Source organism: Pithys albifrons, chromosome 14 (genome assembly GCF_047495875.1).
Source record: "Pithys albifrons albifrons isolate INPA30051 chromosome 14, PitAlb_v1, whole genome shotgun sequence".
Classification (NCBI taxonomy): Eukaryota; Metazoa; Chordata; class Aves; order Passeriformes; family Thamnophilidae; genus Pithys; species Pithys albifrons.
Window position 1 is genome coordinate 5,211,146 of NC_092471.1, and position 13,193 is coordinate 5,224,338.

The window sequence follows — 13,193 nt, forward strand, 5'->3', positions numbered from 1 at the left end:
GTTGGTTGTTTCCAGTATTAACCAAGTAACTGAGTCAAAGCATGCTTAGAGACCAAAGCTGGGGGTTTGGTGCAAGGGCTGAGCCAGCCAGTGGCAGTGTCTGACTTGCTATCAACTAATGTCTGTTCTGTGTATTTAACTATGGGTGGCTGCTTCTGTGTCAGTAATCCATTACCTGGCTTTCTAAAATTCTGCACTAATTTCAGGAGTCTGTACTCAAAAACACTTCAAGGAATTGTGAACTATTCTTGGAGCATTAATTCCTCTACAAACTTTATTTTACTTTAGCAGGATTTTTTTATAAGCCTGATGAACTTGTGAGTACCTCCCTCCCAACACTGCCTTTTTCAGTTGTCCTCCAAAGACTTGTAGCTCTTCAGGGGAAGGAACACTTGGACATTACCTTGGTGGTACCATGTTCATTCACTGTCAGGATAATTAGGGAGTAATGTGAGAAGTTGAACTGAAGATTTTGAAATGCTGAGAGTTTAACCTAGATGGTGTAATTTTGAAGATGTGAGAAATATTTATATCCCTTTTGCATGTGACCTATCATGAATTTACCTTGTATATGTTACTGTCTTTCTGTGAAAAGTAATCTCTGAATATTAAGAATATTTTTACTTACAATTCAGTTTCAGTTTTAACTCTGCTGCTTGAATTAACTAAAACTGTGTGTATTATTGCCATGCAATTGGCTGCTTTCCTGTATTTCTTTTCTGCTTATTTTTGAATGAATGTCTTTGCAGCGTGACAGAATTACAAGCTTCAGAAGATCAGCAGTGAAAAAAGAGAAGCTTCTCATTCAGCATCCCATTGACTCCCAACCTTCCATCAGTGAGATCCCACATGCCCAGGCGCTTGTTGATGAGCGTTGCATGAACTTATCAGAAAAAGAAGTTATGGATCTCTTTGAAAAAATGATGGTAAGATGATGTTCCCCCTTCATTTCATGAGTTTCTAATTTGTTTCCAAGTTAGCAGTTATTGTGTAGAAGTTATTTTCAAATATTGTCGTTCTGAGGAGTATTGATTACTTGTGAGGGCGCAGCATAAATAGGCCTGACAGACCTGTCTAAACTGGCACATATCAGAGAATGCCAGTGTTAGAGATGTTTAAATTACTTGTCTACTTCTACAGACAAAGACAAAAAAAACTAAATTAAAAAACCAAACAAACACAAAACTGTTGACTGCTGCATTAAGGCAACCTCTAAAGACCTTAGTTGCAGTAGTTAGATACTGCTATTAAGCAACAGGTTTTAATGAACTTAAATTAATAAATACTATTGGAAAGCAATATTTTCCGTTAATAAAATATTGATGTCTAAAAAGCTTAATTTTTGCATGGTCTTGAATATCTACTGTCATAGGATCATTTATTAAGGCTTTTCATTCTACTCACAAGGCAGCTTTTCTGTGAGTAGTACAGAAAGCAGCAGGTGTGTCCTGCCATGCACACTCATGTTTTGGGAAGTATCGGGAATTGAGGTTTGTTGACTATTTTTAGAAATACAGTTTTCTGTATCATTCTTCAAAATTGTTGTAAACTTCCCTGCAACCAAGGGCTGTCCTGTTCTTGTGTGTAGTTCTGCTCTGGCCAGTGAATCTCTTTTGAGGGATCAGATAAGTGTTAGTTAACACTTGCTTGATTTACTTGTTAGATTAAGGGATTAGTTTTAAACTTTTCCAGGTAATGTTAATTAAAGCAGACAATAGATCTGTCTTCCAGAGACTAATAATTCTCTGACAAAGCTGTTCACTAATAAGTTATCACAGTAACATTTACTGGTTTTAGTTGCTAATCTGAAGTTACTTTGATTTTCAGTGACTAGTCATGACTAGTAATGATTGCATTGCATTTAATCAGTTATTAAGTTAAAATAACAGGCATCTTTGGATTTAATCTAGCAGAACATTTTGACTTTTAGTCTTGTTTTAAATACATCAGTTGGAACACTTCCACATCTACCCCTTCTACAAGCCAATAATCCATGTACTGACACCCTTCTGATTAGATAGTGTGGGAATGGTGTCTGTTGTGATAAGAGTGTATTAAAAACACAGGAACTTCATGAGAGTTAACACTTGTGTACCAACTCCAGCTGTAGGATTTTTGGTTTTGTCCTCTAATTCTGTTTCTTGAGCTAAGTTTTACCAGTCTTAACTACCTTTTTTGCAATTATAATTTTGGCTAAGTCTCAAAAACAGTGAACACAAGAGGTGAAAAAATTAAATGAAAAAATTGGGTAGCTCAGAATGAAAAAAAATGTGCAGATAAACTGGAAAAAGTAACTTCTTATTTGTTTAATGAAAGTAGGATAAAAAGAACAGAGACTAATAGAAAGCATGAAATAGATTCTTGATGTTGTGTGGGCTGTTTCTTTACAGGAAGACATGAACCTAAATGAGGAACGTAAAGCTCCTTTGAGAGATAAAGACTTGAGCACAAAACGTGAGATGGTTGTCCAGTACATTTCTGCCACTGCCAAATCCGTAAGTACTCACCTCTCCAAGACAGAGCAAAGGAGCTCAGCTTTGTGAGGGTTATGCTTTTCAAGCTTGTAACTTTAAATTTTGTTGTCTGGATTTATCTAAGAGTGGAAGGGAAATAATAAACAAATTTGTGCTTACTAATACACTTTTAAATGCTTGCAGCTGCATCTGAAGGGTTAGTTTGTATTTCAGTTGCTGGGCAATGTAAAAACTTGATCCTTTCTTATAAAATACAGGAAATTGCAAATGGAATGATGTAGAGTCATGGACGAAACCTGAGAATATTTCTGTGGAATTCATCTCAGGAATTTTTGGGACCAAAAGTTTTTGGAAGGGTAGCATGACTTCATGGTTTCAGCACTGATGTATGTACTGGGTTCCTGTAGGGAAAAGATGGTCTTTAAATGAGTTTCAAATTACATTTTGAATAGAAATTTATATTTGGACCTTTTATTCATGTTGGTTTTTTTCTGTTCTTTAATTGATTGATTAACCCTTCATTAAAGGATCCTTCATGTGGAGTTTTTCAAGTTTGTCTTTTTCAAGGTGCCAGAATTTTAAGAAAATGACTGGGTGCCCGAAAGGTTTTTTGGTGTTAAAAAATGCAATTTGAAATAATGAAGAGTTGCAGTTTATTTTCTGCAGTTTCTGTAGTTTATAGTTAGTTATAAAATACAGCAGTAATGCTTTTTGTGTGTTAAAAATTGACCATTTAAAATATGGTTCTTCTCATGTAAAAGGAGAATATTGGATGTCAGGTTTTGTGATTTCTTAAAAACAGTTTTTGTCCTGATTTGTGCCACTTTTTGTTGTATAAGGCATTTTAAGTATGTTAGTGGTGAATTCTAAGGAAGTGAATGAATTGGAATGTTGGAGAGAAGTGGTGAGGGGTATCCAAGGGGCAGTGGTGTGCTCCAAGTGACAAAATCTTCTGTCAGTGTACTTCAACAAAATCAGGTAATGCATTTGGTTTTATTTGGAAATGAGAATGAATCCCATCTTTTAGTCACACTGAAGTTGTTGTGTGCAACAAAAGGTTGCTGGAAATGAAAGTCACGTGCAGAGTAACTCTCCAAATACACAGTGGCTGCTCTTCTGCAGAGCTGAGTCTGAGGGCTAAACACAGACAGCATTGAACAATCTGTTTTGTGGTGAAATAAACTGGCTAATGAGATTATGTTGGTGTCTGCCTAATGAATCTCTGAGCATGCACTGCAAGCAGTGCAGCTGACTTACCTCTTTCTAACCTTGAAAATCAGCTATGCAGGGTTAAATTTCAAAAAATTGAGACAGCAATGACATGTAATTATTATGCAAATGCCTTGCATGAAACATTATAAACTTCAGTGAGGGAAATCTTGCATTATAATGGTGATGAAATGGTAATGAAAATGGTGATTTAGTTTCTGAGAGGAGTGATGTTTCTGCATGAGTTCATCTTAAACAAAATCCACAGTCCTTTAGTCTGTGCTGCAAGGAATCCAGTGCTTAAAGCATGGTCTGACTAAACATTCAAGTTATTGGAGCATTATTCAGGCTTATGCAGTGAATAGCATGAACTTGCCTGTTAATGTACTTTTCTTAGAGTATCTTTTGGAACTATTAATTATATTTTGTAAGGTTTTTGTGTTCCCTTGGTGATCAATATTAAATTTTCTTTGTAAGTAAAAATATTTTATTGAAGCAGTAGAAAGGGAAAGCATAAATCACAAGTGAAACTCCTTCCAATTCTTTCCAAAAAGGAGTTGAACAGTGGTCATGTCTCTTGTTTATAGTGATGTGTGGCTGCCTCAGGTGCCTTAACTGTGTCTGAGCAGGAAAGCTTTGCATGGCTCCCTTGCATGGCTGAGACTGTAACAGGCTGTGCTCCTGCAGCATGGGGGGCTTCAGAATGTACTAACAACTGAACAAAAATAATCCTAAAAGGTCCTCCCATGTGAATGTGCACTTTGTGCTTAAGTCAGCACCAGGATGGATGGTTTACACACATGCAAAATGTTTTTCCTCGTGGAAAAACTGCTCGTGTTGAAGTTTGTGTGCTTCAGTGTGTCCTTTTTGCAGTTGAATCACAGCATTTGAATGGAATTGTGCAGAAATATGAACTGCCTTTCTGTAGCATGTTGCCCTAGTTTAACTTTGAAATAACTAGCATCCTAATTGATTTTAAAAAATAAATTAGAAATATAGACCTTAATTGTAAATGTTGATTGGGATCTTACAATGGAGCAAAACCTCATTTTCACTTTTAAATTCATCTTCTGTATAGTGAAACTACTATTCTGCTCAGATGAATCAAGCCCTAATTAATCTTTATTGCTTCATGAATTGTCAAACTTTCTTTTCTTCAGGATTGTCTTCCATGAAAATGCTGGTTGCATTCAAAGTGATCTGTCTTAAAATTTTCTACCTTTTTCTTTGGTCACAGATGTTCCTTTTGTACATTGAAAATACTTGGACCTTCTCTTCTGCTTACTTAGAGCTCACAAAACACACCTAACAGTTGATATAACTTTTCTGATGGTTCATTTCATGTTTGTTTTAATTAGGCTTTTGAGCTCTCTCAGCTCATGTGAAAATATCACTTTCATTTCTGTTCTTGTCTTGACCAAATTATTTTTGAATTTGGTGCTTGTTTTCTCTGCCTGTGTGCCATGTTGACCATGCTTTCCTGAAACCCTTCTGTCTTCAGAGTTCTGAGTGAGAAAGGAACCTTGGGTTTTATGGATGAAGAAAGTTTTCCTTTCCCTTTGGGCTGAAGGGCATGTGGAAGCTGATGAGAACTGGGTGCTTTCATGTGAAGTGGTTTTCTGTGCTTCTCATTCCTTCTCTCACTGGAAGAACAAGATTGTTGACCAGAGAAATTGTAGTTGGGAAGTGGTGAAGGAATGAAATTCTGTTTCAGAACTGAACCTGGTGACATTTCATTCTGTATTGAATAGCTGAACAAGGAGGTAGTAAAGTAGCAAAAGAGATTATTTGGTGGTGACAGTTCATCTTGTGCTTCTAGAGAAAGCTGCATCAGGAAGAGGAGAGAAGAGGTGATTGTGAAAGACTTGCAGGGACTTCTGCTTCTGAAAGACTTCCTAAAGGAGTACTGGAAGAGATAAGAGTAGAAATGAAGCAGGTAGAGGCTGAACAGATACAGTCAAATTCAGATCTCAGAAGAAAATCAGGCTGTTAATGAGACAGAAGTGGTTATTCCATGAAGTGGCTGCTGCTGTCAGATGGCAGCAAACAGCTGAGGAGGAAAGGCCTGGGATACCTGAGCAGAATTCCATAGGGCTGCTGTTCCCAGGAACACAGTCATTTGTGCAGTGATGGAACAGGGCACAGATGTGCTGCTTTCCTGTGGAGTTTCCTCTGTGGAAGGTCGACTTTTTATTCATGAATATGCAGGGATGTTGTTCCATGGTGAAAAAGGCAAGATGGCATTCTGAAAATCACTGTTTAATTATCCATGTAATTAAAAACATCCAGACTGAGTGGTTGAATAAAAATGCCATGCGAGATTTTCTGAAATGCAAGTTAGAGTTATAACTGTAGGCTATGTTTTTGATTATAAAAACTTGGTTAAATTCAGTGTGACATCATCTAAATAGATCAAAAGCTCCATAATATATGAAGCTGTTACACATGCAAGGAAGTCAGTGTGCCATTAGTATCTTCTGCAGCTTTCGCAGTGTCATGTATTAAATATCTGACCTGGTAATTTTAACCAAATGGCATACTTAATTTTTCAAGATGTAGCTGCCAAGCCAGGTATTTAGGTATTTGTTGGTAAATGTGTCAAATGCTGACAATTCATCAGTGGAACACAAGGATTTCAAGTTGTTTCTCCTACAGTAGAACAACAGTTTTCCTGTTGAGAAGCTCTAACTCTTAAACTGTTTGATAAAGTAATAAAATTACTACTAATGGTTGAACACTGAAAAAATTGTGTGATGCTACATCCTACTGAGTACTTTGCTGTGTTTATTTATGTGTTATTGTTATCTTTTTCACACAATAACCTCTCTTGGCTGACCACTGCATGCAGATAGTCGGAAGTAAAGTTCCGGTGAGTACAAACGTGACAGTTTTGTTTTACCTCTTGAATACACTTCCATTTTTAAAGATTAGGCTGGAATATTTTGAACTTTTATTTGGGATTTAAAAGTTCAATGGGCATAACTGAATCCTTGTTTTATTAAAATAATTATCAATTACCTCTGTCATGTTTATCTTGCCAATATGAGATCATTGCTTGCACTTTGAGGGATCTGCTTTTAAGTTTTCAGGAGTCTATTTCCAAATGCTTCAGACTCACTGAGCTCATCTCTTCATTGTGAGCAACAAATATAATTTAGGCTTGTCTTGCTTTTTATTGAAGGCAGGCTCTTGAAACTTTAAATTGGCAGTATTTGGCTTACTACCCTCTGTTTAGATGTGGAATTTTTTTATGCCCTAATTTTTATCATTCATAGTTTGTCTTGGAAATACCAACTACTGCATATCAATGTAGAATAAGATTAATTTAGAGGATCCAGAAGCTCAATTAATAAACATGAGATCATTGAGAGCATAACTTTTCTCTTATTAAGGACTCATCTACATTTTATGTTGTCATGATTGAATTCAAATATTATAAACAAATATTTGAGAATTAATTTGTTGGATTGAGTTCAACAAATTTTTGTTCCCTGGAAAAAGAAATTTTGTGGAAATAAATATATATACATTTAAAATAGTGCCTGAAAGTAAAGAAGTTCTTTTTAGTTACAGGTGGACTTTAATTGCAGTCAAAACAGAATTTTGGGGACTACAAGGCTTTCTATTAAGGTCACATTCAGTAACTGTGTTCTGAACTAAAAGTAACAGACAACAGCCTATGACTTAAATTTGTCTAATCATCACCTCAGATGTAGTTAAATATATAAAATATATTGTGTAGGACAAAGAACTTTCTGTTGACTGTGTTTTATTCAGAGTGGTCTTTAGGCAGACTCTTTGTGTTCACCAGCACTTGTCAGTTTTTTTCACAGTACTGGCTCTTCCCTGGCAGAGGAAAATACCTTCATTGTGCTTATGTATTTAAAGGCATTTGATTTTTGAGGGGACAAATTATTAATTTTCCAGTTCAATGCATTAAAACCAGTTTCAAGTAATCCCTACTGATTATGATATGAATTAGCCTGAACAGCTGTTTAGTGAAGGGATTATTTTATCAAGGAAACTGATGTTAGCAGAATGGGTAGGGGAGAAACTCTGTAATACCTGTTTGTTTCCCCATGCCTATTAATGCAGGGTCTGATGGAAAGCAAGAGCAGTTCTGCATTTAAAGGATGTTTTTGTGCAAATAACTTCCTAAACAGTAAAATAAGAAATGCTGCTCTTAGGGAATGTATTCTGCATGTTATTCCTTCAAGGATGCTTGCACTTGGTGTGCTCCTTCACAGGATGTGTTTTCATTGCATTCATCCTTCAGAGCTGTTTGATCTGCCAGCATATGTAGCTCTTTTCCTGAAGATTTACAGATTAACTCTGGTTAGGAAGAGGAATTTTGGAATGTTGGTGCTGTTGGGTTGTAGTGACAATTGCAAAGAAGAGGTTTGCCTGTTTATGGGGACTTTAGAGCTTTAACTTATTTGAGTTTTCCACGGAATCCCAAGCACTGCAGTGGAATGGCAGTAACAACAGTAAATATTCTCTTTGGAAAATCAAGTATGTCTTGCATTCTAGATTGCTTTTTCGGGTCTAGCTTGATTGAAGTTGCCATTATCTCTTATCTTTACACATTCTGGGGCTTACAACAGTACTTCTTCTATAGTTTGGAAAATTACCAAAATGACACAATCTGTGTCCAGAGTAGATCCATGTTGTGTAGATGGTGTACGTAAGTTACACATAAAATCTCTTCTGGTTTCCATCCCTGTTTTCTATTTCTTTACCTTCTGATCTTTCAGAGGGATGATTTCTCTGAACTATGAAGATTTTTTGTATATTTACCTGGTTTACAGTCAGTCCCTCCTCTTGTAAAGACCATCTCCACTCGTTTATTTTGTCTTTTGATAGAAGAACCTGTCTTTGTTTGGAAGGTTGATGGTGACTGATTGTAGCTCCTTCAAATCCTGCTTCCTCATCTTTCTGTGTCTTGGCCCTTTGATGTGTAGCTGGCTTGAATGTCCAGCTGAAGGTGCTGTGCATGTCAGCAAGAAACATCTTCCAAGTTGATGCAATCCAGAGAACACTGATGTCTCAGTGCATTCACTCTGTCATGTTTTTGTTCTGAATCTGAAAGTATCTTGTGAACTTAGTTCTGTGCATTGAATCTATGTAGGTTAAAATCATTAACTTGAATTTAGACAAGTTGTGTTGTCATCAGCCATACTTAGTGCCACTTTTGGAAAATGAATGGTAAGAATTTTATTAGAGCAAACGAGAAACTTCATAAGAAGTGGAGCTTTGTGAAAGAGAGACAATTAGAATGTTAGTAGTGGGAGTTTCTGATACAATTAAAACCAAATCCATGTAAATCCTGTTGTAGGTCAGGCATGTCTCATGTTGCCTTTACACCCATGACATCCTTAGGTTCTCTTCAACAGACCCTTCAGAGCTAAACAGCTTTAGGAACTGCATATCAATCACAATTACTCTTCTGAGATAATGCTCCTGCAACTTGTCAGAGCTGTACAAAAGATTAGTTGCACTCTTTGGTAAATTGTTTTGTGTATTGTTCATGCTATTGAATACAACAGCTCTAAAAACTGATAACCAGTTATTTTAATACTGAAATACCTTGTAAGTAGTTCTTCTGTAGTTGCAGTTCAGCAGGGAGATGAACTCTGTCAAATCTCCCATATGATTCTTTTGTAGCAAACAAGATCCTCTAGAGATCTCTGTAAGGGGCCAAACATGGAATTATGGTGCAGGAAGCAATTAACTCGAGCAGTTGCATGAACTGAGGGTCTTTGTGTGTCTCTGTCTGTGATTGTTTCTAATACAGTTTTGTGAAGTAGATATTTAACTGCTGCACACTCTCATTTAATATGTTAATACAGCTGAATGATGGAATTACATTTTAAATTCAATTTGTTGTGCATGTACTTTTATTCAAAGAAGTGAAAAAGATTCCAGAAAAAGTATTTACCCTTGTGATGCAAAATCAGAAGTATTGAACAGGGATGACAAATCTAAGCTAAAATCGGGTGTCTTTCATACATGATTTGAAAATTCATGTGGAAATATTTTGTCATCTAAACACAACTATGCTCAACAGAGCACTGAGCACCTTTCTGCCTTCTGTGCTAGGGTGGGCTGAAGAACAGCAAGCACGAATGCACACTGTCCTCACAAGAATATATTCACGAATTGCGATCTGGAATTTCAGATGAAAAACTTCTTAATTGCCTGGAGTCTTTGAGAGTGTCTCTAACCAGCAATCCAGTCAGGTGAGGAGCAATTTCTGCACTAATTTTCATCATGCTGTTTTTGCTAAGCCAGAAGGAGTTGTGGGGGTTGGTGGTTTGGCTGTTTCTTTGTAACCAGAGTAATTATGGTAATCCTTGTTGACACAAGGACTGTGTTCTCAGCACACTGCAAAAGGATAAGTGAAATGTTTGCACCTGTCTGCAATATCTCCTCACCTTTCACAGTGGTTCTTAACAGCTTGTAGTTGTTGGAACTGTTTTTCTTGATGGTTGTTCAGGTCTCCTGGGAAGTGAGACCGAAAGTGGAGCCTATGAAGGGATGTACAAGCAGTAATGGAGAAATACCTAAATTACTAAAAGCATTTCTCTTCCCTTTTTTTCCAGCTGGGTTAACAATTTTGGACATGAAGGTCTTGGGCTTCTGCTGGATGCATTGGAAAAGCTCCTTGACAAGAAACAGTAAGGACTGGGACCATTTGAAGGGAGATGTGGGGAGGTGGTGAAGATTTTATTGATGGTATTTTCCCCATTCCTTTCAAGGCAAGAAAGTATTGATAAGAAGAATCAACATAAACTTATCCAGTGCCTCAGAGCATTTATGAACAACAAAGTAAGTATTAATTTAAATTCAAATGCTTATAGCATGATTGGTTTTTGTTGAGTTCAAGATCTATGTACCCTGTTGGATCTTGGAGAAGAAAGGAAAGTTTGTATATCCAGTGTTAGTTAACTCTTTGGAAATGTAGATCTTAAACTTAGTGCAACTTCTGTTGAGAGCTTTTTTCATGAGCCTTTCTGAATGTGTGTGTTAAATACCATTGATTTTTGATAGAGAAATACTTGACAAAGAGAGGATGGTAGCATAAATTTAATGTAAGTGAATTTAGAAATAATTTTTTTTGAAATTGAAAAAAATATCTTTCTAAATTCATATTTCAATATATGATTGTTAATATCAGGTATTTTGCACCTAATTTTAAATGGAGTATGATTTAGTTATCTTTTTAGCTGCAGTTTTGAAGCTGGTAGGTGGTAGATAAAGGATTAGGTTAGGTTGTATCTAATTTGTTTCTTACATGGCTTGCCCATGTTCACAAAGTGTGAGTACTGTCTAGAGATCGATGTGTTAAACTTGTATTTCTGACTTATTCATAGCAAAATCTGAAGTCTTATATTTATTTACCCTCACAGCAAATAGAACTTCATAAAATTTACTTTTAACTACTTTTATTCAGTTTAGAAAAATCTCACAGAATAGCCTGTCTAATGAAGTGGGGAAAATAAAACAGATCTTTCATGCTCTTGAGGTGTTTCAGATGTAGATAGAAGATAAAACCTGATTTGTCTTTTGGTGGATACCTGATTTTGCAAGATAATGGTGTTTTCCTGAGGACCTGACTCGCTGTCTCTCAGGAAAAAGCCTCAAGTGTAAGGCTGGGGAAGACTGACCTGTGTCCCCAAGCAGTGAAAACCAGGAGGGTTTAGTGGTGTTGCCAAACTTCATGTGGGAGGGGAGGGTTTGTGAGAGTTCCTAAGGATCTGAAGCCCAAATATGATGAGAGTATCCAAGGCAAATAAATACAATCTCTTCACTGTAAGCTTTTTGTTTCTTTCAGTACGGTTTGCAAAGGATTCTCGGAGATGACAGAAGTCTCCTGCTGTTGGCAAGAGCCATCGATCCAAAGCAACCACACATGATGACTGAAACGGTGAAAATACTGTCTGCCATCTGCATTGTTGGAGAGGAAACCCTGTAAGTAAGATCCTGAAGCCTCTCTTTTAATGCTCATGAGTTGTCAGGTTGGACACAGGTGAGGAAACTTGTCAGTGAAACAAATGTAACCTATTAAGTCTTTACTTTATTAGTGTGGTTTAAATGAAAAGAGACTTTCACCTGTTCTGATGCTTTAATCCCCAAGATTAAATCTGACAAAAGCAAATGAGCAGAGACCTACAAAGCATGGCTGAAGAGGAAGGTCTGAAAGGACTAAGGTTGCTTATTAAAGAGAAGACTTAATGAGCCATAACTGTTCATAAATATAAGTACCTTCATGTTTCTCTGAGAATGATCAGCAATTGTGAACTGTAATCATCACAGGAATTGCTGCCAGACCTCAAGACCCTTCACAGCAATGTCTGAGCAGGGGAACTGCTGAGCCTGTTAGTTCAGGGAGGATGGAGAATGGGACATCTCCCTGAGGAGGGGAGAGAACTTACTGTGTTGGAAAGTGGCACCCCATCTTAAGATTCTTAATTAGTTTAGAAGTGTAATATGGAAATAAATATGTGCATTTTTTAATTAAACTATCACCTGTCTATCACAGGGACAAGAAGTTTACATTTATAGCTGGAGTTTGGAACAGTTCAAGTTAGGGAGTTGTTTAGCACTTGCTTATGAGATTTTTAAAACAAATGTAGTCAGCTGGCATGTTTGCTTTGAATTCATCAGTGTATTTTTTTTCTGAAGGTTAAAATGGACAAACTCCATGTCTTCTATGCAATAAATAGATTAAATATTTTGATTTCTGAAAAGATAGTTTATTAGAATTTTGAGACATTAAACATATAGCTGGTATCTAGTGCATGGTCTTGCAAAGGTAGTAATTTTTCCCCCCTAATTTGTGATTTCTTAGCTGAATGTTGCAATAATTTAGAGGTATATTCACCTTTTTTTTCTTAATTCAACGTTAATCATGTATATGTTTTTAACACTTGATTCTTGGTTTATTTTCAACTTTATGTGAATAAATGTATTCAAACTCTGTCAGTGCACTGAAATCTTGAGTTGTGGAAATAGTGGGCTGAGTATGTTCAAAATGAGCAAGTTGGCTGTGCTGTGCTTTTTGACAGTTTGTCTTTCTCTTAGTCTGGACAAGCTTTTAGGTGCTATAACAACTGCTGCTGAAAGGCACAACAGGGAAGAACGTTTTTCTCAGATTGTGGAAGGACTGGAGAACCACGAATTCATACAGCTGCAGGTGAGTTTATTTCTGTGTGCTTACCAACACTTCAGGAGTCATCTAAAATAGCAGAACACTCTGTATTGTTTCATGATCTTGAAATTATTTACCACTAAAATCTATCAGTGCTATTGCTCCAGTGTGCAGTGAAAGAGGAGAAATAAATGCAAATGCCCCACTGATATTAGATTTTCTAATTGTTAATGGTGTGAAACCAGGGAACTCACTTCCTAGTTCCTAAAATAGGATTAATAAGTCTTTACCTTAGTAGAAAGAGAATAATCAGGGATATTCCTTTTCTTGGATGCCAGTTGTAACATAATAAATCTGTT

General features: G+C 36.6%; 1 protein-coding gene across 5 annotated transcripts in view; it reads left to right on the forward strand.

Annotated features, from left to right (window-relative positions):
• The window catches only part of DIAPH2 (diaphanous related formin 2), a 197,873-nt gene that overhangs the window by 19,063 nt on the left and 165,617 nt on the right, over positions 1-13,193 (forward strand). For 4 of the 5 annotated variants that reach the window (XM_071569711.1, XM_071569713.1, XM_071569714.1 and 1 more), the window contains 8 exons: positions 750-926; positions 2,391-2,495; positions 6,532-6,552; positions 9,783-9,922; positions 10,286-10,360; positions 10,442-10,511; positions 11,518-11,654; positions 12,768-12,879. In XM_071569711.1, coding sequence (XP_071425812.1) covers positions 750-926; positions 2,391-2,495; positions 6,532-6,552; positions 9,783-9,922; positions 10,286-10,360; positions 10,442-10,511; positions 11,518-11,654; positions 12,768-12,879 — 837 coding nt within the window. The remainder of the gene's footprint in view (positions 1-749; positions 927-2,390; positions 2,496-6,531; positions 6,553-9,782; positions 9,923-10,285; positions 10,361-10,441; positions 10,512-11,517; positions 11,655-12,767; positions 12,880-13,193) is intronic. The other variant, XM_071569712.1, reaches the window with a different exon arrangement.